This window comes from Budorcas taxicolor, chromosome 12 (genome assembly GCF_023091745.1).
Source record: "Budorcas taxicolor isolate Tak-1 chromosome 12, Takin1.1, whole genome shotgun sequence".
NCBI lineage: Eukaryota > Metazoa > Chordata > Mammalia > Artiodactyla > Bovidae > Budorcas > Budorcas taxicolor.
The window spans coordinates 36,530,563-36,555,873 of NC_068921.1; the positions used below are offsets into that span (position 1 = coordinate 36,530,563).

Below are 25,311 nucleotides of genomic sequence, written 5' to 3' on the forward strand. Positions count from 1 at the left end.
GCTTCTCTCTCCTGTAAATGATAATGCTTAGAGTTGCATGTTCATCTATGGAGATTGAGATGATTGATGAAAATGATGGACTCATTTACCATGTATATGTTTATTCCCCATCTGAATCACCTAATCAGGTCTCTCTCTCTTCTATGCTCCAGACCCTGATACTTATTTCTTTCATTCAATTAATATTTACTGGGTACATACTGTGAGCCAAGAGACCTAGGTTCCAGAGATACAGCAGTGGACAAAATAAGCAGGGTCCAGTCCTCCAGGATCTTATGGTATTATGATAGTGAGTGATTACATAATTATACAAAAAATAAATTTCAAAGAACAAGGGCGTAGGCCAATGAAATCTAACCTAGTCTTGGAGCTGGAGAAGGTTTCTCTGATTAAGTGACATTTCAATTGAGATTTTAAAAGGACAAGAAGGAGTTAGGGAGGCATTCCAGAAACCAAAGGAAAAATATGTAGCTTTGGCATAAATAGGACATGGCATGAACCTTGAAGCACACAGAGGCCAGATTATTTGGGAAACATTATGTTTTATTTTATAAATGATAGTGTGCATGTATGATACAGGTGACCCCAACAGACTAAACTGTGGGACTTCACACTTCCTTTCTTCTTAATCCTTAGGTGCTCAGGGAAAACACTGATCAAGGGAAACTCATGTCCTAATTTGAGGACAGGCAACAGATACAATCCTCTGGAGGAGGGCATGGCAACCCACTCCAGTATTGCTGCCTAGAGAATCCCATGGACAGAGAAGCCTGGTGGGCTACAGTCCATGGGGTCACAGAGAGTTGAACACAACTGAACAACTAACACACACATAGAACAGATACAGTGGAAACAGTAAGACTGTTTTGCAGGAATCAGTAGGAATCAGCAATCTGGGTATTGAAGGGCAAGGAAACTGACTGGGGCTGCCAGAGGAGTAGGGTGGGTTTATAATAACTGGTTCCCCGGGAAGGTTTGCAAGGCAATGTGCTTCCCCTGCCTCAATTATTTTTAATCAGAGGACAACTGCTTTACAATGTTGTGTTGATTTCTGCCATACATCAACATGAATCAGTTGTAGGTATTCACGTTTCCTCTGTCTTGAACCTCCCTCCCCGTCCGATCCCTCTAGTTTGTCACACAGCTCCAGGCTGAGCTCTCTGCACTATATAGCAACTTCCCATCACCAATCCATTTTACAAATGGTAATGTACATATTTCAATGCTACTCTCTCAATTTACCCCACCCTCTCCTTGCCCCACGATGTCCATAAGTCTGTTCATTGTGTCTGAGTCTCTATTCCTGCCCTGCAAATGGGTTCATGGGTACCATTTTTCTAGATCCCATATATATGTGATAATATATGGTATTTGTTTTTTTCTTTTCTGACTTACTTCACTCTGTCTAACAGGTTCTAGGTTCATCCACCTCACTAGAACTGACTCAAATTCATTCCTTTTTATGGCTGAGTAATATTCCATTGTATATATGTACCACAACTTCTTTATCCATTTACCTGTCGATAGACATCTAGGTTACTTCGATGTCCAGGCTATTGTAAATAGTGCTGCAATGAACACTGGGGTACATATATCTTTTTCAATTATGGTTTTCTCAGGGTATATGCCCAATAGTGGGACTGTTGGGTCATATGGCAGTTTCATTCCTAGTTTTTTAAGAAATTGGCATACTGTTCTCCATAGTGGCTGTTATCAATTTACATTCCCACCAGCATACAAGAGGTTTCCCTTTTCTCCACATTCTCTCCAGCATTTACTGTTAGCAGATTTTTTGATGATGACCATTCTGACGAGTGTATGGTGACCTCACTGTAGTTTTGATTTGCATTTCTCTAATAATGAGCAGTGTTGAGCTTTTTTTGATGTGTTTATTAGCCATCTGGATGTCTTATTTGAGGAAATAAATGTCTGCTTTGGTCTTGTGTCCATTCTCTGATTAGGTTCTTTGCTTTTCTGATGCTGAACTGCACGAACTATTTGTCTATTTTGGAGATTAATCCTTTGTCAGTTGCTTCATTTGCAATTATTTTCTCCTATTCTGAAGGTTCTCTTTTCATCTCGTTTATGGTTTCCTTTGTTGTGCAAAATCTTTCAAGTTTAATTAGGTCCCATTTGTTTATTTTTGTTTTTATTTCCATTACTGCAGGAGGTAGGTCATAGAGGATCTTGCTGTGATTTATGTCAATATTTTCAACAGTAAGTATTTTAACTTAAATTAGTTAAGATCACTGACTCCTACTCTCATTTTTTGGTCTAAGTATTCCAGGGGCTTGGCTAAGGGGAGTTGACTTTGAAACACATTTAGTTTGGATTTAGTGGGATACAGTTTTGTGGTTGACCACCACTTCTCTGTGGAGTTACACTACTGCTAGCAATCTTGGTATGGGAATGGATTCCAGAAATACTCCTAAGACCTTTAATGTAACAACATGAAAATATAAGGTTCAATATAAAGCAAATATACCACTATGAGGAGGATGCTGGAGACAAACTATTTAATGAATACAGTGAGCCACTATATGTTTGTTAATCTGGTGTCTTCTTTTTTATACTTAAACATGTCCCAGTTTGGACAAGAATTAGGGTTACCCTATTAATAAGTGAATTAAATCAATACATTAATAAATATCAGTTTAAACTATATTAAAGATTCATTAAAATAAAACTTGAAGTGTCTTGAATATTATATACATAATGTATATATAATATATATATGTATATATAATGGATATAAGTAAATATTATGCAGGTATAATGATGTAACAGATTACAATCTCAAGAGATAACCCTTAAACCTGCAAAGAACAGGGCTTTGAGGAGAGCAGCTCTAAGAGGTGTGTTCCCTTCAGCAGTCCTTAAATCTTTACAGAATCATAAATCACCATATTCTGACCCATAGACCTGTTCCAGGAAGCCCTGACACTTGATGCAATGCAAAAAGGGGGTGCAATCAGGCATCTTTAACACAAGAACAGGTGCCCATAGGAACCAGAAAAGTGACTAGAATGAGTGCAGTTGTGAGGGGGCACATTGTACGTAGGGAAGGGGAAACCCATGGGGAGTTTTCTTTTTTTCTTTTATTGAAGTATAGGTTATTTACAATGTTATGTTCATTTCTGCTATCAAGTAAAGTGATTCAGTTATACATATACATAATTTTTTCATATTCTTTTCTGTTTATCTCAGGATATTGAATATAGGTCCCTGTGCTATACAGTAAGACCTTGTTTATCCATTCTATATATACTAGTTTGCATCTGCTAATGTGGGGAGCTTTCTGTTTACAAATTTGGCACCTAATTCCACTTTGAAGAAAATGCCTGAGGCCAGTTGAGGCTCTCCAATCATTGGTGGCTCAGCTGGTAAAGAATCCACCTGCAATGCAGGAGACCCTGGTTCTATTCCTGGGTCAGGAAGATCCCCTGCAGAAGAGACAGCATACTCACTCTAGTATTCTTGGGCTTCCCTGGTGGCTCAGATGGTAAAGAATCTACCTGCAATGTGGGAGACCTGGGTTTGATCCCTGGGTCGGGAAGATCCCCTGAAGGAGGGCATGGCAACCCACTCCAGTATTCTTGACTGGAGAATCCCCATGGACAGAGGAGCCTGGCAGGCTACAGTCCATGGGGTCGCAAAGAGTCAGACACAAGTGAGCAACTAAGCACAGCACACAATGTATATATAATACATAAAAGAAATAATATTCACCTAAAATTAACTATGATTTTTAGAAATTTATACGACACTACTAATAACTAAGCTATGGTTCTAAAAAAAAACTTTAAAAAGTTACCAATAAACAAATTTCAATCAACCACACTACAGAAAAGACATTTACTTTTCTGTTCCTGCCAAAGGAAATATCACCAAATCTGCCATTTCATGTGGTAATCAGTATACAGTTAAAAAAATCTGTAAAGGTATTTTACAGGTGATTCTAAATTTTCTAATATTCATAGTATTTGTCAACTTTTGAAAATCTGTAATTTGTTGATTTCTTTTAACAGTCTACATAAATGTTATAATTTTGCATACTTTTCCTGAATGGGGGCCTCCCAAATGTACAAATTTCAGGCTGACCCATGAACCTTGGATTTGCCTGTTGACGAGTACAAGGACGAGCATTTGGGAGTGAGGAATCATGCCTGCCTCTCTCTTCACCCTGCTTCCTTAGCTACTGCCATGCCTGCTCCTGAGGCTCCACCATGTGAGCCCTGCGGTCCTCCGGCCAAGGGCATGACCTACAGCTCACCGATCACTGCAATGCTTTGCTTCCTGGGGATCCTCCCTCTGCTTTAACAGACACAGGACCTCACACAACACGCCCAAAGTGGGTGTCACCTCCACTCTCTGTATGTTGCCTCCACTCTCCCCACAAGTGGAGAGTGTCCTGTTCTCAGCGGAAGCACCCAAGATGTCCTTCAGTAAGTGACTGAATAAACAAACTGTGATACAACCAGACAATGGAATATTATTCAGTGCTAAAAAGCAATCAGCTATCAAGCCAGAAAAAGACACAGAGGAACCTTAAAAGCATATTACTAAATGAAAGAAGCCAATCTGAGAAGGCTACATACTATATGATTCCACTGTGGAAAAGACACAACTATGGAGGCGATAAAAATGATCAGTGTTTGCCATTAGCTAGAGGGGAGGGAAGAATGTTAGGCTCTCACAGATTTTCAGGACAGTGGAAATACTCAATGTTAGGCTCTCACAGATTTTCAGGACAGTGGAAATACTCAATGTTAGGCTCTCACAGATTTTCAGGACAGTGGAAATACTCTGTATGACACTACAATGGTATATTTAAGTCACTACATAATGTCCAAACCCACACAATATACATACAGTAACCCAAACTTTGGACTTTGATGATTCTGACATGTTAACAGAATTTCACTGTTCCTTGTAAATACACCACTTTGCTGGTTGATAACGGTGGGGAGGCTGTGTCTATGTGGGGGCAGAAGCATAAAGGAACTCTGTTCTTTCCACTTCATGTTCTGGACCTAAAATGGCTACAAAAAATAGTCTATTTAACAAAATAAAAAGGATGACAACCCTAAATATGCAACATGTAACTATAAAACATAAGGAAGAATACATAGGAGAAAATCTTTACAACCTTGGCTTAGGCAAAGATTTCTCAGCTAAATACAAAATGCCTGAATTATAAAAGAAAAAATTGCCAAACTGAACTTTAAAACCAGAACCTTCGGCTCTTTAAAAGACACCTTAAGAAGCCAGATTGGAAGAAAGTATTTGCAAAGTACATGCCTAATGAAAGACATGTCTAGAATATATAAAGAGCTCTCATATTTCAATAATAATAAGCAACAGTTTTTAAAAAGGGCAAAACATCTGAAAAGATACTTCACCAAAGAAGAGATACAGATGGCAAATAAGCACATGTTAAGATCTTTAATGTCATTCAGTTCAGTTCAGTTTAGTCGCTCAGTCGTGTCTGACTCTTTGCGACCCCATGAACTGCAGCACACGAGGCCTCCCTGTCCATCACCAACTCCTGGAGTTCACTCAAACTCATGGGAATTAAGATGAAAACCACTATACTCCTATAAGAAGGGCTAATATAAAATGACAAAATCAAGTGCTAGCAAGAATGCAGAACAATAAAACTCTCATAAACATTTGGCAGATTCTCATAAAGGTAGAAATAAATTTACCTTACAAACAGCAATTTTGCATACATACATATAGCTACACAAACACCTGTATGCAAATATTTACAGCAGCTTTATTCACGAAGTTTCCCCAAACTGGAAATAGCCCAAATGTCCATTAATTGGTAAACATATAATATTATGGTGCATCCATACAATGAAATACGAGTGAGCAAAGCAATGAGAACTACCGGTGTAGGCAACATGACCTAATCTCAAAAACATTATGCTAAATGGAAAGGTTGTTGTTGTTTAGTTACTCAGTTGTGTCCGACTCTTTGTGACCAAATGGAAAAGCAAGACACAAAAAGGCCAAGTATTATATGACTCCATTTATATGAATGTGTAGAAAAGACAAAACTATGGAGACAGAAATTTGATCAGTAGCTGCCAAGGACTAGGTATGGAGGAAGGGGACTCACTACATAAAGAAACAAAGTGAACTTTGAGGAGTCATGAAAATAGTCTGCAACTTGACTGTAATGACAGCTGCTTGATTATATGTGTTTATCAAAACTTGTAACTCTACCTAAAAAGGGTGAACTTTTAAAACTGTATGTTGTATATTTCATAACCCTATGTAAAAAAAAAAGAAAACTCAGTCCAATACATTTAAATATCTCTTCTCTCCTTTCTCTCCCTCCCATGCTTAGGACCTATAGTGGAAAAGGCCAGCCCTCTCTACTACTTCTGGTTCCACCAGTGTTGGGTGGGGGTAGGGGCGGGGCGGGGAGGGAGGCAGAGCCAGACCACACACTGGCCATGTCACGGCAGACCTCTGCTGGGTGTCGCTGCTTCTCTGGCATACCCAGACAGGCATCATGTGGGTGTACTCAAATACTGGCTTTCTTAAGGGCTGTGTGATGGAGTTCTTCAGGAAACCCCTCAGGGGCCACTGCCTTGTACAAGTCCCTACCATAGAAGAACTGCTGTGTCCTGACTTTAAACCCTCCCACCTTTCCTACCACCACTCTGCCCTTCTGCTTCTGGGCCGCCTCAACCACAAGGCTTTTAACCAGGACAGGCCTTTTAACCACACCTGTCCTGGGTAAAAGCACAGTGGTCAAGCCTGGTTCCCCTTTAAAGTATCCACTTGCACCCAGGAAAAATTCCTATTTCTCCAGATGAGACTGCAGGCTACTCTACTATTTTGCTCACTCTCTACCCTGCCGTTTCTCTTCCTGATTGTCTTCACGAACGGTTCCAGAGGCCACCTAAGCAGACATCCCACCTAAAATAAAATGTCAGTCTCCTTTTCTCAGATGTACCCTCTATCTCCAGGAACCATTCTTGTTGTAGAGCCCCATAGGGATGAAGAAAAAAGCCACTCTACTCCTGCCTAAACTAAAGACTCCAATTATTTTTTCTTCCCATTTTACTGACCACTTAATAGGGAAAAACTCCCGTCTATAGTCTAAGCAGATCTCCAATGGGGAATGATATGCCAGTTTCCCTTCTTCTGAACAGTGTTACATATCAACTAAAAATAAAAGTTTACAGGTCCACTTACCCTACTTCATAAGATGCTAGGCCCTCTTTGACTAGCTGGTCATTAATACTGGTGGGAATCATTCCAGGAGCACCAAGAAAATCAAAAAGTTCAACTAACAGCACATTATCTTCCAGAATTTCTGTAAAAATATTAAGACTAGTTTGGGGAAAGAAATAAATACATCACAAAATATACTAAATGAAGCAATTTTAAAAACCTGAGAACTTAATTTCCTTCATTTTGCATACATGAGGCCTCCTGCTGAGTAATGTCCGTTTCTCTCTAGGGGTAGATACATCACTTGTCATACATGAAAGAACTGCCAATGTTAATAAAATTTTCATTTTAGGTTATTATGTACTGTTCTATAATAAGCCAAAAGCACCTTGAAGCTTTTAGATTCAGAGAAAAACACAGTGACATATTAATTCCAATAGCATTCTGTTGTGGTTTTAAACTGTTTTACTGGATTCTGCTAAGTTCCAGAGGGCAAAAGATATAAATAAAAATTAATCCAGGCCAGTGCTTATTTGTGAAGCTTTACAGCTTTTCTAAGAATGACACACACATGTGTGCATGTAAACACACACAGAGAACGGCACGAAGTTTCAAACAACAAAAACTCAACCCAGAGCATTAACTGGAATTCTTCCCCCTCCTTTTTTAGGACAAACCATCTAACTTTTTACCTTTTATTAGGCTTATTTCCTAAACGAAACAGGGAGTCAGCTTAGGGTAAAGTTACATCTCATGTGCCTATTTACTTATTTTAAGCACAGAGAACCTGCTCAGTATGCACCTGAAGGAGTGAGAGAAATTTCTTTAAGAAACACACACTCCTATGCACTTAGATCGGCTAATGTCTACACTTCTATACAATTGCAGTAGCTGGCAGGTGCAAAGAGAATGATGATTCCAAATGAAAAGATAAACTATTATCAGCAGTAACATCCTACACTGCCTAGCTATAAGAATACTTGTTGGAAGGCTTTTTCCTCCAAGAGTTTAAAAATCATTCCTGACTACTTTTTAATGACCAGATATATTATCTAGAAACAAAATGCTAAGCAACTCAGAACCTTCAATAAAGTTAATCTCCTCACTTTTCATCTTCTATGTTCCCCTTAGCACTCTGAATTCATACTTCCCTTGCACAAGTTCTTTATTCCAGAGGGCCAACTATTCCTGTGTTCCATACCTTCACCATCTTACCTACTCTGCTCCTAATTAAATGTCCTTTGTTTTATAAGGTAACAACATATACTAATCTCATCACTGTGCAGGTTGATAGGAAAAGATGTTTTAGGTCAAGTGGGGCCTTCTGTCACTCCTTAAATCAAATACACTACACTTGTGCTCAGATATTACTGGCATAACAATTAACTGAGAATGAAAAAGGGAGAGTCAAGAAAGAAACCCGAGTCAAGTCTTCATGGATTAGCCTTGGGAGGAGACATGTAAACAAAGGAGCTAAAAACCAACAAAATAAAATACCAAGAGGAAAGCTAAAAGGACAATTAAAGCACTTTAAAGTTAGAGCCAGTTCTTTAGAAAAGACCCTCAAGCTGGGAAAAACTGAGGGCAGGAGGAGAAGGGGATAACAGAGGACGAGATGGTTGGATGGCATCACTGACGCAATGGATATGAGTTTGAGCAAGATCAGGGAGATGGTGAAGGACAGGGAGGACTGGCGTGTTGTAGTCCATGGGATTGCAAAGAGTTGGACACAAGTGAGTGACTGAATAATGACAAAGTCAGCTCAAGTTACTCAGGACTAAAAGGCCCTAGAGGCAAACAACAGAATGGGAAAGACTAGAGATTTCTTCAAGAAAATTAGAGATACCAAGGGAACATTTCATGCAAAGATGGGCTCGATAAAGGACAGAAATGGTATGGACCTAACAGAAGCAGAAGATATTAAGAAGAGGTGGCAAGAATACACAGAAGAACTGTATGGAAAAGAGCTTCACAACCCAGATAATCACGATGGTGTGATCACTCACCTAGAGCCAGACATCCTGGAATGTGACGTCAAGGGGGCCTTAGAAAGTATCACTACGAACAAAGCTAGTGGAGGTGATGGAATTCCAGTTCAGCTATTTCAAATCCTGAAAGATGATGCTGTGAAAGTGCTGCACTCAATATGCCAGCAAATTTGGAAAACTCAGCAGTGGCCACAGGACTGGAAAAGGTCAGTTTGCATTCCAATCCCAAAGAAAGGCAATGCCAAAGAATGCCCAAACTACCGCACAATTGCACTCATCTCACACACTAGTAAAGTAATGCTCAAAATTCTTCAAGCCAGGATTCAGCAATATGTGAACTGTGAACTTCCAGATGTTCAAGCTGGTTTTAGAAAAGGCAGAGGAACCAGAGATCAAATTGCCAACATCCGCTGGATCATAGACAAAGCAAGAGAGGTCCAGGAAAGCATCTATTTCTGCTTTATTCACTATGCCAAAGCCTTTGACTGGGTGGATCACAATAAACTGTGGAAAATTCTGAAAGAGATGGGAATACCAGACCACCTGACCTGCCTCTTGAGAAACCTATATGCAGGTCAGGAAGCAACAGTTAGAACTGGACATGGAACAACAGACTGGTTCCCAACGGGAAAAGGAGTACGTCAAGGCTGTATATTGTCACCTTGCTTATTTAACTTCTATGCAGAGTACATCATGAGAAATGCTGGTCTGGAAGAAGCACAAGCTGGAATCAAGACTGCCGGGAGAAATATCAATAACCTCAGATATGCAAATGACACCACCCTTATGGTAGAAAGTGAAGAGGAGCTAAAAAACCTCTTGATGAAAGTGAAGGAGGAGAGCAAAAAAGTTGGCCTAAAGCTCAACATTCAGAAAACAAAGATTATGGCATATGGTCCCATCACTTCATGGCAAATAGATGGGGAAACAGTGCAAACAGTGGCTGACTTCATTTTGGGGGCTCCAAAATCACTGCAGATGGTGACTGCAGCCATGAAATTAAAAGATATTTACTCCTTGGAAGGAAAGTTATGACCAAACTGGATAGTATATTCAAAAGCAGAGATTACTTTGCCAACAAAGGTCCATCTAGTCAAGGCTATGGTTTTTCCAGTGGTCATGTATGGATGTGAGAGTTGGACTGTGAAGAAAGCTGAGTGCTGAAGAACTGATGCTTTTGAACTGTGGTGCTGGAGAAGACTCTTGAGAGTCCCTTGGACTGCAAGGAGATCCAACCAGTCTATCCTAAAAGAGATCAGTACTGGGCGTTCACTGGAAGGACTGATGCTGAAGCTGAAACTCCAATACTCTGGCCACCTCATGTGAAGAGTTGACTCATTGGAAAAGACTCTGATGCTGGGAGGGATTGGGGGCAGGAGGAGAAGAGGATGCAGAGGATGAGATGGCTGGATGGCATCACTGACTCGATGGACATGAGTTGGAGTGAACTCTGTGAGTTGGTGATGGACAGGGAGGCCTGGTGTGCTGTGATTCATGGGGTCACAAAGAGTCGAACACGACTGAGTGACTGAACTGAACTGAAAAGGCCCTTAATTTACTACTTATATTAGAGAAGCCAGACAACAACTCTATAGACTAAGGGTACAACTCCTATATCATATTCTTCTTCTACAGAACTACTGCATCAGAATAACATCTTACAGAAAGTGAATTAACACATTCTAGGTTATAACTAAATAATTAAATCATTTCTAGGTTATGTGGCCTTGAGCAACTGATCTCTAAGCTTCAATTTCTTCATTATAAAACAGTCAAATAATCTCATGATATTTTGGGTTTGCTAAATGAAAAAGTGGATATCATAAAAAGGGCCTTTGAAAGTGCCATATAAGTCAAACCTAAGGAAACACAGTTGTATATATCCTGCACTAGTACTGTTCAGATCAACACAGCCAGTGTCGGTCACAGCTCTAGAAAAGATAAAAATCTCTGATAACAGTAGCTTTCGAATCCTCCATCCAAATCCCTTGGGGTAATACATGTTTCACAATTCTTCAAACTGAGAAAAGCTATACAGAATATATAGTTCTCATTTCCTAATACCCCCAGAAATTCTGAGGCAGCAATCATGACTATCCTGAAGTAGAATATATGATGAATACTCACTATAAGGGAGATCAATATTAGATCTTCATGTAAACTCAGGTTTTGCCATTAAACTTGTTGAGTTACAAAACTGAGGGCTAGAGCTTAGCCTGTGTTATCAGTCCCAAACTGTTCCAAAGATAAACAGTTTTTTCCAAAATAAGCTGAGAACCTACAGTTAAATTCACCTGAGTCAAATAAAACAAAACCTATTTTCTATTTATCTCCCATTTCCCTTTGCTTTCCTGAAAATTAAACCTTAGCATCCATCCCTCCAAGATGAGGGACAGAGACCAGCACAAAGGCAAAGAGAAATAAGTTAACTCCTGGCTTTAGGGTTTTCAAGAAGACATGCTGAGGATGAGTTGATCTTCAGTGGAAATTTGCCTCATGTGCTGATTTTAGGCTCTTGGGCCTGTAGAAGATATGCCATTGTCCCTAGTTCTCAATAAATGTTACTTCTCACAGCTCATATTGACAACACACTGAATTTATAAGATCTGAAAAATGTTATATATCATACTGTTAGTCTTATTTAAGATTATGATCACATGGCACCCAATAAAAATGAAGAAAGCTTACTAATGATGGAACATGTCATGAACTTATCTTGAGTCTTTTCTTCAAATTTTTCTTTAGCATTTTTTGACCACTGCATTGTCCCTTTATATGGTTCAATATAGGCCAGCTTACATTTAATTGCCTATGTCAAACAAAATTGCATCATTAAGAAAGTAACATTAACTTATAGTTATTTTAGAATTCAAGTGTTAAATGCGTACAAAACCAAACTTCGCATTTGAATTTAATACATATTTAGAAAACAAACAAATGTCCAAAGATCTCTCTAACAATACTTATAAATACAAACAGCTGGAATCAACAGAGTATGGAATTATGAGGTACAAACTAATATATAGAAAATAAGCTACAAGGATATATTGTACAACAAAGGAAATATAGCCAATATTTTATGATAACTATAAATGGAGTATAACTTTAAAAAATTGTGGTGGGATGATTTGGGAGAATGGCATTGAAACATGTATACTATCATGTAAGAAACGAATCGCCAGTCTATGTCTGATGCAGGATACAGCATGCTTGGGGCTGGTGCACAGGGATGACCCAGAGAGATGTTATGGGGAGGGAGGTGGGAGGGGGGTTCATGTTTGGGAATGCATGTACACCCGTAGTGGATTCATGTCAATGTATGGCAAAATCAATACAGTATTGTAAAGTAAAATAAAGTAAAAATTAAAAAAAAAATTGTGACTATTTTGTACACTTGTAACTTGTATAATACTGTACACCAACTATATGTCAATTAAAAAAATAAAATTCCCAGTAGCTTATTAAAAAATACCAAAACCAAAGACGAAACAAAAAACCCCAGAATACTTTGTTGAATGAATCATTTTATACTCAGATCCTGGAAAAATAAGCATCCACTGAAAGAACTGCAGATATTAATACTATGATACATTGTTAAATGAAAATGCAGGTTATAGGACTATATATATAGTCTAATCTCATAATTGTTAAAAACACAGAAGATGCATCTTAGAAGTATATATATGAAAAATACTGAATAATTCTGAGTGATCCCTCCATTTTATCATCTATGCTGCTGCTGCTGCTAAGTCGTTTCAGTCGTGTCCGACTGTGCGACCCCATAGACAGCAGCCCACCAGGCTCCCCCGTCCTTGGGATTCTCCAGGCAAGAACACTGGAGTGGGTTGCCATTTCCTTCTCCAATGCATGAAAGTGAAAAGTGAAAGGGAAGTCGCTTAGTCGTGTCTGACCCTCAGTGACCCCAAGGGCTACAGCCTTCTAGGCTCCTCTGTCCATGGGATTTTCCAGGCGAGAGTATTATATTTTCAAGTTTTTCCTGTATTATTTTATCCATTTTAAATGAAAAATTCTGCTTAACAATAATTCAAATACTAGGAGTATATAAATTAGGAAATAAGCCTCCTTAACCATACTTATCTCTGGGGAGTAGGATTCCAAGAGAAGGGTAAGTTTTTTACTTATTCTTCCAGACATCTTTCTCTTGCACACGTTACATATACTTAAACATAAATGGGATCACAGTAAAACCACTTCTGTAATGACTTTTTTCACATAATACATCATATTCTTACTACATTGTAGTTATTTCAAAATAATACATTAAAAGCTGCAGACCAGTAAGTACTTATAAAAACACACATATTATACACATAATTATAATTAATGCTTATTTGCTAAGATACATATTATTTCTTTAATAGTAATTACAGAAACTTTGATAGCCATGAGTCAGAAATTATTTACAGAAAAACTGTAGTTAAAATAACATTTCTATAGTAAAAATGACTTCAAAAATACTTTCATGTTTGTACTGACATTCTAAACCTATGATTCACAGTAAGTAGATTACCTTCTCTGCAGGATTCAGAAATTCATCCTTTATCTTACGCATGTCTTTAAGTGTTATTTTTGCTGTATTGCCAAAGTCCACATATTTAACTTCAACTTCACGATGTCCAGGCAAACCTTCAAAAATTATGAAACTGGAAATCACAAACTTGGAAAAAACATTATCTAGAAAAGTTTAGACTGATCTACAATCAACTAGATTAGAATATCTTTATGTTTAACATACAAACAATATTTTTTTAACGTAAAAAATATTTCTAATATTTTCTCACAAAACCAACCATAATGTATAGTTGGTTCAGACTTAGTGAATGAGAAACTAACAATTTAAAGATATCAAAAGATAACCAAAATAGGGATAACAAAATCATCCAATGCTATGTGTTACAGCCTAAAAGTTAAGAATTAGATCTGAGTTAAGACACTTAAATGACATGTAACTGTGAGGAAATCTAACTAATATCTCTAAGATACTACCCTGAGCAAATTACTTTTTTTCTCTCAGCCTCATTAGTTCATCTGTAGAGTGGGTGCACCAATAGAGTCAGATCTTAAGACTGTTTCTGATGATTCACCTACTTAAAATACACTTTGCAAAGCACCAAACACAAACTAAGCACTTAATGTTTGTCAGTCAGCATAGGCAATTAAACACGGCAAGCAACTTAATGATCAAGGCACAGACCGATTCATATAATAATATCTAACAGTGAAATTTTAAAAAATTATCTGTAGATATTATGAAAAATGAGCAGAAACAGACCTCTATGTCAAACTAGTTTTCATATTTTGAGATACCAGAGAAATCTCTGGAACATTCAAATAGACTGAAGCATGAATAAAGCTCTATCTTTTTATAAACACTCATTTTGACTGTTTAGCCCCTCTAAGCACATGTGTTTACAGTGCTACAAAACTTTTTACTTTCAAATTTATAAACTTCTAAAGAATACAATTTCAAAATGGAAAAAGTTCAGGTATTCTCTGCTCCTAGGGAGAAGTGAAAGCAAATGGAATAACACCAGCACTACCTAAGATAGCACTCAAGCGGAGCCTGAAAAGACGTATGTACCTTAAGTGTAAGGTAAAGAGGTGAGGAAAATGCTCCATGAGAGTAAACCTAAAAAGTGAACGGGATTCAGAAAACTAGCAGCTGAATCTAGGAAAACAAGTGACATAACTCCCCAGAATAACAACAGTGCAGTAAGCCTAGATGACAAGCAGTCTACATGGAGCAGGTGATGGAATGATGTTTTCACTGTCACAAAAGAAAAAATCAAGCCAACATTATATGAAAAGTCTTATCATGTAGAAAATTATTTTAAACTATTAGGAAAATGTAGCCATAACTTTTTTTAAAAAGTGAAAAACTGATGGAATTATCAACTCAGAATTAAAGTTATACTTTATGGAACAGCACTGAAAATACTTGCACAGAGTATGAATTTAACTAAAAACTGTGATATAACTGTGGAGGAGAGAGTGGGGACAAAACAGCTAAAAGAGATCTAAAACTCATCTAATACATTTACTACCTAAGACTGAAGTATATCTACAAAGTATTATACATTATTTAGAAGAAATAACAGATAAATGACAAAGAAAGCCAAAAGAATTAAAAGTATTTGTCTTTTCAGTGGAGAGTGGAGTATGTTGTAGGTCACTTAGAACTATTTCTTAAATAAGGCAAATGTTAGAAAACAAAATAATGGTTAAAGTCCTAGTCAAAGCAAATGAAATCTAAGGAGCCAGAGGTTCATCTATCAACATTATCACTAGCTTTCTAAAACTAGATGACAGAGCAAAACTCTAAGATCAGACAATATCACTTTAACGATTTAATTTGTACTGACTCAAATGATATCAATTTTTAAATGAAACATCTCCCTGAGGAAATAGTATGCAATTTCCTACCAATAACTTTTGCTCGGTACCAAACTCCATCTTCAAATTTAGCGACACAGGCTTGATCTTGAACTGGACAGAGGATTTCCAGATTTTCTGCATCTTCACTTTTATAGAATTCCTCAATTCCCTTTAATAGAAATAAAAAATCCAGGCTCTCTATCTAAGAAGGAGAGATTAAAGCAGGATTACAGCATTATAGTTTCACAGAAACTTAAAATTTAAATGTTCCATATATTATAGGCACTGCTCATAAAATGATCAAATATTAGAACTGATTAAGACATAAGCAGTCATGTAATTTATGTTTGAAATATTCTGCTACTGCTGCTAAGTCACTTCAGTCATGTCCGACTCTGTGCGACCCTGTAGATGGCAGCCCACCAGGCTCCCCTGTCCCTGGGATTCTCCAGGCAAGAATACTGGAGTAGGTTGCCATTTCCTTCTCCAATGCATGAGAGTGAAAACTCAAAGTGAAGTCGCTCAGTCGTGTCTGACTCTTAGCGACTCCATGGACTGCAGTCCACCAGGCTCCTCCATCCATGGGATTCTCCAGGCAAGAGTACTGGAGTGGGGCTGCCATTGCCTTCTCCAATATTCTGCTACAGAAGTAGTATATAAAAATAAACATATATAGACATAACAAAAATTTATAAAAGTCACAGTCTTCCAGATATCTTAAGTTATCCTTCCAGATTTTTTTCTTTTTTTTGGCTGTGCCATGCAGCATGTCAGAACTTACTTCCCTGACGAGGGACTCAATCTGAGCCCACAGCAGTAAAAGCACCAAGTCCTAACTACTAGACCACCAGAGAACTCTTGCTTCTAGATCTTTTTCTAAACACATTTTCCATATTATTTTTTTACCAAAAATCAGACCATACCATACCATACAATTTGATAATCTGCATTTTTCTATCAATTCTCACATTTTCTGTTTCAGCAAGTGCTCCTACTAGTACTTTTAAATCATACTATATTTCCCTAACTGACCAACTGTGGTGTTGGAAAAGACACTTGAGAGTCCCTTGGACTGCAAGGAGATCAAACCAATCAATCTTAAAGGAAATCATTTGAATATTCATTGGAAGGATTGATGCTGAAGCTGAAGCTCCAATACTTTGCACACCTGATGCAAACGGCTGACTCATTAGAAAAGACCCTGATGCTGGAAAAGATTGAAGGCAGGAGGAGAAAAGAACAACAGAGAAGGAGATGATTGGATGGTTGGTATCACCGACTTGATGGACATGAGTCTGAGCAAGCTTCAAGAGTTGGTGACAGACAGAGAAGCCTGGCATGCTGCAGTCCATGGGGTCGTAAAGAGTTGGACACGACTGAGCGATTGAACTGAACTGACCAAACCCAGTAGCCAATCTAAGACTACTTGTTATGTTTGGTCATCTAAATAAGTGTTATAAATTAGTGTCGTTTTCTTTTAAAAATGATCCTGTCTTGTTAAAGATAGTCTGCTATTTTTCTGTAGAATGCCTCATCTTCTGGATTTATGTGGTTATCCTATTATTTACCTTCTTCCTCCACTAAGTTAGGGTATATGCCCTGAATTTCCTCAAAACAGAAAGTTATATCTACAAGTTTGATGGATTCAAGCCAAATCTTTTGGCTAGAATACATCATAGTTGCAACACATCAGAAGACAGCATTACTCACTGTTAATAAGCTAAGATTTATCTATGGAATGGGGTGGCAACTCTCATCCCTTCTCTGGACAGTTACGTGTTTCCCTTGTGATCATCAAGTGATTCATGTATGCTACTTTGGCAATGTATGAATGTCCAATTTCCCATCAGCCATCCATCTAATGGTTTTAAACTGAACTGATAAATCTTTAAATCAGTGATTTCAGTAGAGTTTGTGAAAAGACTGTGTAATGCAGTAGAGGTTTACTTTATTAAACAGGTTTATCTAGTTATTTTAAAACACAGTTCCTGAAGTTCCTATACTACTTAAAACATAGTAAAACAAAACCAAGGACAACTGTTTATTTCTCCAAATACCAATTCTTAAAGTTAAAAAATATTTTAAAAACCATCTCAAATGGTCAAAAAATGAGGTTTTTCTCTTTTGTGAGTATAATAATGGAAGTGGAAATTTTCTGAAATTTTTGTTATTTCATCAAAAAGTTTTAAAACTATTTAAAGCCTTCTAAACCTTTATTTCTAAGTAGGTAGTATTCATATTCTTCCACTAACAGGCTATTCAAATGGAATCACTGAAATATTCAACAGACAAGTGACAGTAACAAAATCCCAGACTCTGAAGCTCCAAGCTCTCATTTCCCCATAGAAACACTGATAAAACGAGAAACCATCTGAACCAACTTTGTTAGGGCTCGAACTCTGAACCAGCTTTGTTAGGGCTCTGGAAAACAGTTAAGGCTTATAGCATTGAAGCAAACACCCAATTAAGCTTTCAACATTCACGGAAGTCAACATAAACATTTGCTAAACACAAGCTAAAAAAACAGACACTTCAGTGATCACAAACAAGCAATAGTATTTGCAAGAACAGTTTTAAAAAGTCTCAAAAGAGAAAAACTACCACAGTTTTCAACAGTTTAAAACAAATCCAGTTATGTATTGGTGCACGTGTGTGGGGGCTATCTTATTTTCAGAGGTTTACTGTATTATAATAGTTGATGCCTAATTTTCAACAAGAAATCAGAAGACATACAAAGAAATAGGAAAACATGGCTCATCCCAAGTAACAAAGTTCAGGTCAGTTCAGTCACTCAGTCGTGTCCGACTCTCTGCGACCCCATGAACTGCAGCATACCAGACCTCCTTGTCCATCACTAACTCCCGGAATTTACCCAAACTCATGTCCATTGACTCGGTGATGCCATCTAACCATCTCATCCTTCTGCCATCCCCTTCTCCTCCTTCCTTCAATCTTTCCCAACATCAGGGTCTTTTCAAATGAGTCAGCTCTTCACATCAGGTGGCCAAAATATTGGAGTTTCAGCTTCACCACATCAGTCCTTCCAATGAATATTCAGGATTGATTTCCTTTAGGATTGACTGGTTGGACCTTCTTGCAGTCCAAGGGACTCTCAAGAGTCTTCTCCAACACCACAGTTCAAAAGCATCAATTCTTCTGTGCTCAGCCCTCTTTATAGTCCAACACTCACATCCATACATGACCAGTAGAAAAAACATAGCCTTGACTAGATGGACCTTTGTTGGCAATGTCTCTGCTTTTTAATATGCTGTCTAGGTTGGTCGTAATTTTTCTTCCAAGGGGTAAGCATCTTTTAATTTCATGGTTGTAGTCACCATCTGCAGTGATTTTGGAGCCCACAAAAATAAAGTCTGCCACTGTTTCCACATCTATTTCCCATGAAGTGATGGGACCAGATGCCAAGATCTTGGTTTTCTGAATGTTGAGCTATAAGCCAACTTTTCACTCTCCTCTTTCACTTTCATCCAAAGGCTCTTTAGTTCTTCTTTGCTTTCTGCCATAAGGGTGGTGTCATCTGCATATCTGAGGTTATTGGTATTTCTACTGGCAATCTTGATTCCAGCTTGTGCTTCATCCAGCCCAGCGTTTCTCATGATGTACTCTGCATAGAAGTTAAATAAGCAGGGTGACAACATACAGCCTTGACGTACTCCTTTTCCTATTTGGAACCAGTCTGTTGTTCCATGTCCAGTTCTAACTGTTGCTTCCTGACCTGCATACAGATTTCTCAAGAGGGAATACCAGACCTAGTATTCCCATCTCTTGAAGTATTTTCCAGGTTGTTGTGACCCACACAGTCAAAGGCTTTGGCATAGTCAATAAAGCAGAAATAGATGTTTTTCTGGAACTCTCTTGCTTTGTCTATGATCCAACGGATGCTGGCTCCTCTGGTTCCTCAGCCTTTTCTAAAAACAGTGAACATCTGGAATTTCACAGTTCATGTATTGTTGAAGCCTGGCTTGGAGAATTTTGAGCATTACTTTACTAGCGTGTGAAATGAATGCAATTGTGCAGTAGTTTGAGCATTCTTTGGCATTGCCTTTCTTTGACCTACTTTAATGACCTCATTTTAACTTGATTATCTCTATAAATACTCTGTCTCCAAATAAAGTCATGTTTTGAGTTTCTGGGGGTTATAGTTCCAATGCATCTTTTAGGGGGAGATGTAAATCATCCTGTAATACTTAACTGGTTGGATTTGTAGATTTGTGTATGTCATCAAATTTGGGAAGTTGTTGGTCGTTATTTCTTCAGATAATCTTTCTGTTCCAACAAGATGGTTGGATGGCAACACCAACTCAATGGACATGAATTTGAGTAAACTCCAGGAGTTGGTGATGGACAGGGAGGCCTGGTATGCTTCAGTCCATGGGGTCACAAAGAGTCAGACACGACTGAGCAACTGAACTGAAAGTAGGTCTTAATCCAGTATGACTAGTTTCCTTATTCAGTTCAGTCACTCAGTTGTGTCTGATTCTTTGTGACCCCATGGACTGTAGCATGCTAGGCTTCCCTGTCCATCACCAACTCCCAGAGCTTGCTCAGACTCATGTCCATTAAGCCGGTAATGCCATCTAACTATCTCATCCTCTGTTGTCCCCTTCTCCTCTTGCCTTCAATCTTTCCCAGCATCAGTCTTTTTCCAATGAGTCAGTTCTTTGCATCAGGTGGCCAAAGTACTGGAGTTTCAGCTTTACCATCAGTCTTTCCAATGACTATTCAGGACTGATTTCCTTTAGGGTTGGCTGGTTTGATCTCCTTGCTGTCCAAGGTGCTCTCAAGAGTCTTCTCCAACACAGTTCAAAAGCATCAATTCTTTGGTGCTCAGCTTTCTGTTTATAGTCCACCTCTCACATTCATCCATGACTACTGGAAAAACCATAGTTTTGACTAGACGGACCTTTATCAGCAAAGTAATGTCTCTGCTTTTTAATATGCTGTCTAGGTTGTCATAGCTTTTCTTCCTATGAGCAAGCATCTTTCAATTTCATGGCTGGAAAAAAGGAGTAAAATTGGGCAAAGAGACACAGACACAGACACAGACACAGACACAGACACAGACACAGACACAGACACAGACACAGACACACACACACACACACACACACACACACACACACACAGTAGAATGCTCATAAAGGTGAAGGTAGAAAATGGAGTGAAGTAGAAGCCACTGAACACCAATATTTTCTAGCTAACCACCAGCAATTAGGGAAATAGATTCATTCTCACTTATGACCTTCAGAAAGAACCAACACTACCAACAACTTGACCTCAATACCTCCAGACTTCAGAACTGTGAGACAATAAACTTACATTGTTTAAGCAACTTAATTGGTGGAACTTTCTTATGATACTCTAAGGAATGAATATAGATTTTGAAATGGGAAAGCAGGGTACTGTTGTAATAAATACCTAACATTACAGGAGAAGCTTTGAAACTGGGTTATGAGCAGAAAGAAGAGGAAGAATTATGAGGTACCTGAATGAAAAAAATCCAGATTACTCTGGAAAGATTATTGGTAGGAATATGGATGCTAAAGGTGCTTCTGCTAAGATTTCATAGAGAAATGAGGAATATGATACTGGAAACTGGAGGAAAGGAAATCCTTGTTACACACAGGTAGAGAACTTGGATATTTAGCTGAAGAGATTGCTAAGTAAAGTGTCAAAGTGTCAGCCTGGTTTCTCCTTGCTGCTTATAATAAAATGTGAGAAGACAAAGATAAATTGAAGAATAAATTGTTAAACATGAAGGAACCAGAATCTGAAGATTCAGAAATTTCTTAGCCTATTTGTATTTCAGAAAATGAGAAAGCAAGCTCTGGAGAGAACATCAAAGGCATGGCTGGACAGTGTTTGCTGAAGGGAATATGGATGTTATGATTTATGAAGCCAATCAATCATCTCAGCAGAAACACTGCCAGCCTGAACTGAAGGGGACAGAGGTGAGAGGAAATGAAGCAGAGAGGGGTGGTGGGCTCGTGAGATTCTACAGGCATGAACAAAACTGACAGAGTGATCTGGTCATGAACATATGTTTTAAGAAAACAGGAGTGATTTTGAAGGTGATTCAGAGGCTCAAGTGTGTGCCACTGCTATTGCAGGCCCAGAGCACACAGAGCTGAAAGGCAGGGCTGTCTCCTCCTCTGTTCCAGGGATGGGGCCTCCTTCTGTGTTTCAGAGTCAGGACAACTCCTCAATTCTAATGGATGAGGCTGCTGCAGGATTGAGGGGGAAAGGCCACACCCCAGGGGGACTGGAGGACGGATCATCCAGCCACCGAGGATTATTCTAAAGCCATAAGACTAATGGAATTCTTCCTGCTAGGGTTTGGACTTACTGTCTATTCTCACAGATTTAGAGATAGAGAGGATTTCTGGCCTAGCTTCAGTTAAAGAATTCTTACTTATACCTGATTGAGCTAATCAGAATTTAGCGATTTTATATGATATTCTGGACTTAGACTTGATGCAAGATAATTAAGATTTTTTGGAACACTGGGATGGGGTGACTGCATGTGAGGAGGAAATTTTTCATAGAGCAGAGAGTGGATTGCTTATGAGTTGGTTTGTGTCCTCCCCTCAAATTATACTAAAGTTCTAACCACCTCCTCCAGGACCTCAATGTGTCCTTATTTGGAGATAGAGTTTTACAGATAGGATCAAGTTAAAATAAAAGTTTTAGGCTGGAGTTAATTCAGTATGACTGGTGTCTGTATTAAAAAGCTGAGACAGACAAGTTACACAGAGAGATTGCCATGTGAAGGAAGCAGAGACTGTGACGATGCAGCAGAAGCCAAGGAGTGCTAAAGATTGCCAGCAAATCACCAATCTAGTCCAGAGACATGGGACAAATCTCCACCCCTGCCCCAACCTCAGAAGGAAGGAACCAACTCTGACGACACCCTGACCTTAAACCTGTAAACTCCAGAACTGGGAGTCAATACATTTCTGCTTTTAAAACTATCTACTTTGTGGCATTTTTTGTGGGGGGCACCATGCAGCTTGTGGGATCTTAGTTCTCCAACTAGGGACTGAAACCAGCCCTTGCTAGTGAAAGAAGAGTCCTAACCAATCACTGAACCACCAGGGAATTCCCTGTTGGACTTTGTTATAGCGGGCTTAGCATGTTAGTATACTCAAAAAACCCAAGTTAGGATAAATTCAAAGAGAGACACACTAGATGCATGATGAACAAACCGTCAATAGCCATAAAAAGAGAACTGTTAAAGCAGCAAGAGAAAAGTGACTTGTCAGATATAAGGGATCATCAATAAGATGATCAGCAGATTTTTCATCAGAAACCTTGGAGGTCAGAATGTAATCAGAAGGTACACTTAAAAGAGCTAAAGAAAGAACTGTCAACTGAGAATTACAGATCCAGCAAGACTATCCTTCAAAAATGAGGGAGTAATAAGCCATTCACAGATAAACAAGAGGTAAGGAAGTTCACTAGACCTGCCTTATAAAAAAGGCTAAAGGGAATCTTTCAGAAGGAAATGAAAGGATGCTAGAGCGTAACGTAAATTCACATTAAGATATACATATCTGTGATTAATAAACACACAAATATGAAAGCCAGTATTATTAACTTTGGTTTCTAACTCTACTTTCATTTTCTACAAGATTTAAAAGACAAATGCACACAAATAATTATAAGTCTACATTATTGAGTATTTGATATACAAAGATTAATTTTTGAGATTGATATTATTTAAAAGGGAAATGGAGCTATACAAAAGTAGGGTTTTGTGCAGTTAAAGTTGATATTAATTCAGACTAGATTTCTGTAGGATGTTTCACATAACTTTAATTACACATAATTTTTACACATAATTACACATAACTTAAGGATGTTATGTGTAATCCTCATGGTAACAATAAACACAGATATACAAAAGGAACCAAATGACACTACAGTTTTGTCACACCCATGTTCACTGCAGCATCATTCACAATAGTCAAGAGGTAGAACCAAGCCAAATGTTCATCAATGGACGAGTGAATTAATAAAATGTAGTATACACATTAAAAAATGTAGCATACACATACAATGGAATATTTAATTACCCTTAAAGTAAGTCCTATTGCATGCTACAACATGGATGAACCTGGAGGGCATTATGGTAAGTGAAACAAACCAGTGACAAAAGGAAAAATACAGGTATCCCTGGTATCTGAAAGTAGTGTTCCTATGAAATCTTTTGTAAGCCAAATGTAGTAAAGCAAAGAGGCTGACTTTTCTTTGGTAAGAGCAATGTAGGTTTTTCAGAAAAATGAAATTTGTGTAAACGGAACTTCTAAAAAGCAGGGTACTGTTTGATTCCACTTACATGAGTATATCTAAATAGTCAAATTCATAGAAGAAAGTAGAACTGTGGTTGTTAGCATTTGGGGGTAGAATGAAACAGGCAATTAGTGTTCAGGGAGTACCAAGTTTCAGTTTTTCAAGATGAACAAATTCTACAGATCAGCATGCTGTACAATAATGTGAGTTAGTGAATACTACAGAACTGTATATTTTGAAGTGGTTAAGAGCAAATTTTGTATATGAAGGACTGACAGCTTTTCTTATAAGAATGATAAGAAAGCATGCATGCTTTTGCGTTTGCTATTTAATACAGTTTTATAAGTTCTAGCCAGAGTAATTAGGCAAATATATATATATATAAGGCATTTATAGTAATTAGGCAAATATATATAAGCCAACCAAATTGACAAGAAATAGGAAAATGATCTCTTTTCTACGTAGAAAACCCTAAAGGTGCCACAAAAATATTAGCAGGTCTAATAAATGGGCTTCCCAGGTGGAGCTAGTGGTAAAGAATCCGACTGCCAATGTAGGAGACAAGAGATGCAGGTTCGATCCCTGGGTTGGGAAGATTCCCTGGAGGAAGGCATGGCAACCCACCCCAGTATCCTTGCCTGGAGAATTCCATGGACAGAGGAGTCTGGCAGGCTACAGCCCATGGGGCCACAAAGAGTTGGACACGATTAAGCACACAAAGATGTAGACTACAAAATGATTACAAAAAATCACATGCATTTCTACACACTAACAATGAACAGTCCAAATGGAAATTAAGAAAACTCATTTTACAGCAGAATAAAAAGAATACACTCAGGAATAAATAAAACTGAGGATACAGACTTGTACACTTGTACAGTACACAGCACTGCTACAAAATAAATGGAAAAACCTTCCATGTTCATGAACTAGAAGATTTAATACTGTTAAGATGTCAATACCCAGGGCGTCCCTGGCTGTCCAGTCGTTAAGAATCTGCCTTCCAATGCAGGGGACACGGATTCGATCCTGGCCTTGGAGGATCCCACACGCCATGAAACAATCAAGTCCATGTGCCACAACTCTAGAGCCAGCACTCTAGAGCCTGTGAGCTGCAACTACAGAGGCCCATGCATCTAGAGTCCATGCTCTGCAACAAGAAAAGTCACTACAGTGAGAAGCCTGCACACAGCAACAAAGAGTAGCTCCCACTTGCTGCAACTAGAGAAAGCCTTGCAGCAATGAAGACCCAAATAAAGTCATAAATAAATAAAATCTTTTAAAAAAGGATGTCAGTACCCCCCAAAATTTACAATTCAAAGCTATCCCTATCAGAATCCCAATGATGTTTCATGTAGAATAGAAAAACTCATCCTAGAGACTTCCCTGGTGGTCCAGTGGTTATGAATCTGTTTGCTAATAC

At 38.4% G+C, this 25,311-nt stretch overlaps 1 protein-coding gene across 1 annotated transcript in view; it reads right to left on the reverse strand.

The window, feature by feature from the left end:
• RNF17 (ring finger protein 17) overlaps nucleotides 1-25,311 on the reverse strand; it is a 114,664-nt gene that overhangs the window by 38,186 nt on the left and 51,167 nt on the right. The window contains exons 17-20 of the mRNA XM_052650187.1: nucleotides 15,627-15,780; nucleotides 13,714-13,829; nucleotides 11,871-11,991; nucleotides 7,216-7,336 (exon numbers count right to left, since the gene is read on the reverse strand). Coding sequence (XP_052506147.1) covers nucleotides 7,216-7,336; nucleotides 11,871-11,991; nucleotides 13,714-13,829; nucleotides 15,627-15,780 — 512 coding nt within the window. The remainder of the gene's footprint in view (nucleotides 1-7,215; nucleotides 7,337-11,870; nucleotides 11,992-13,713; nucleotides 13,830-15,626; nucleotides 15,781-25,311) is intronic.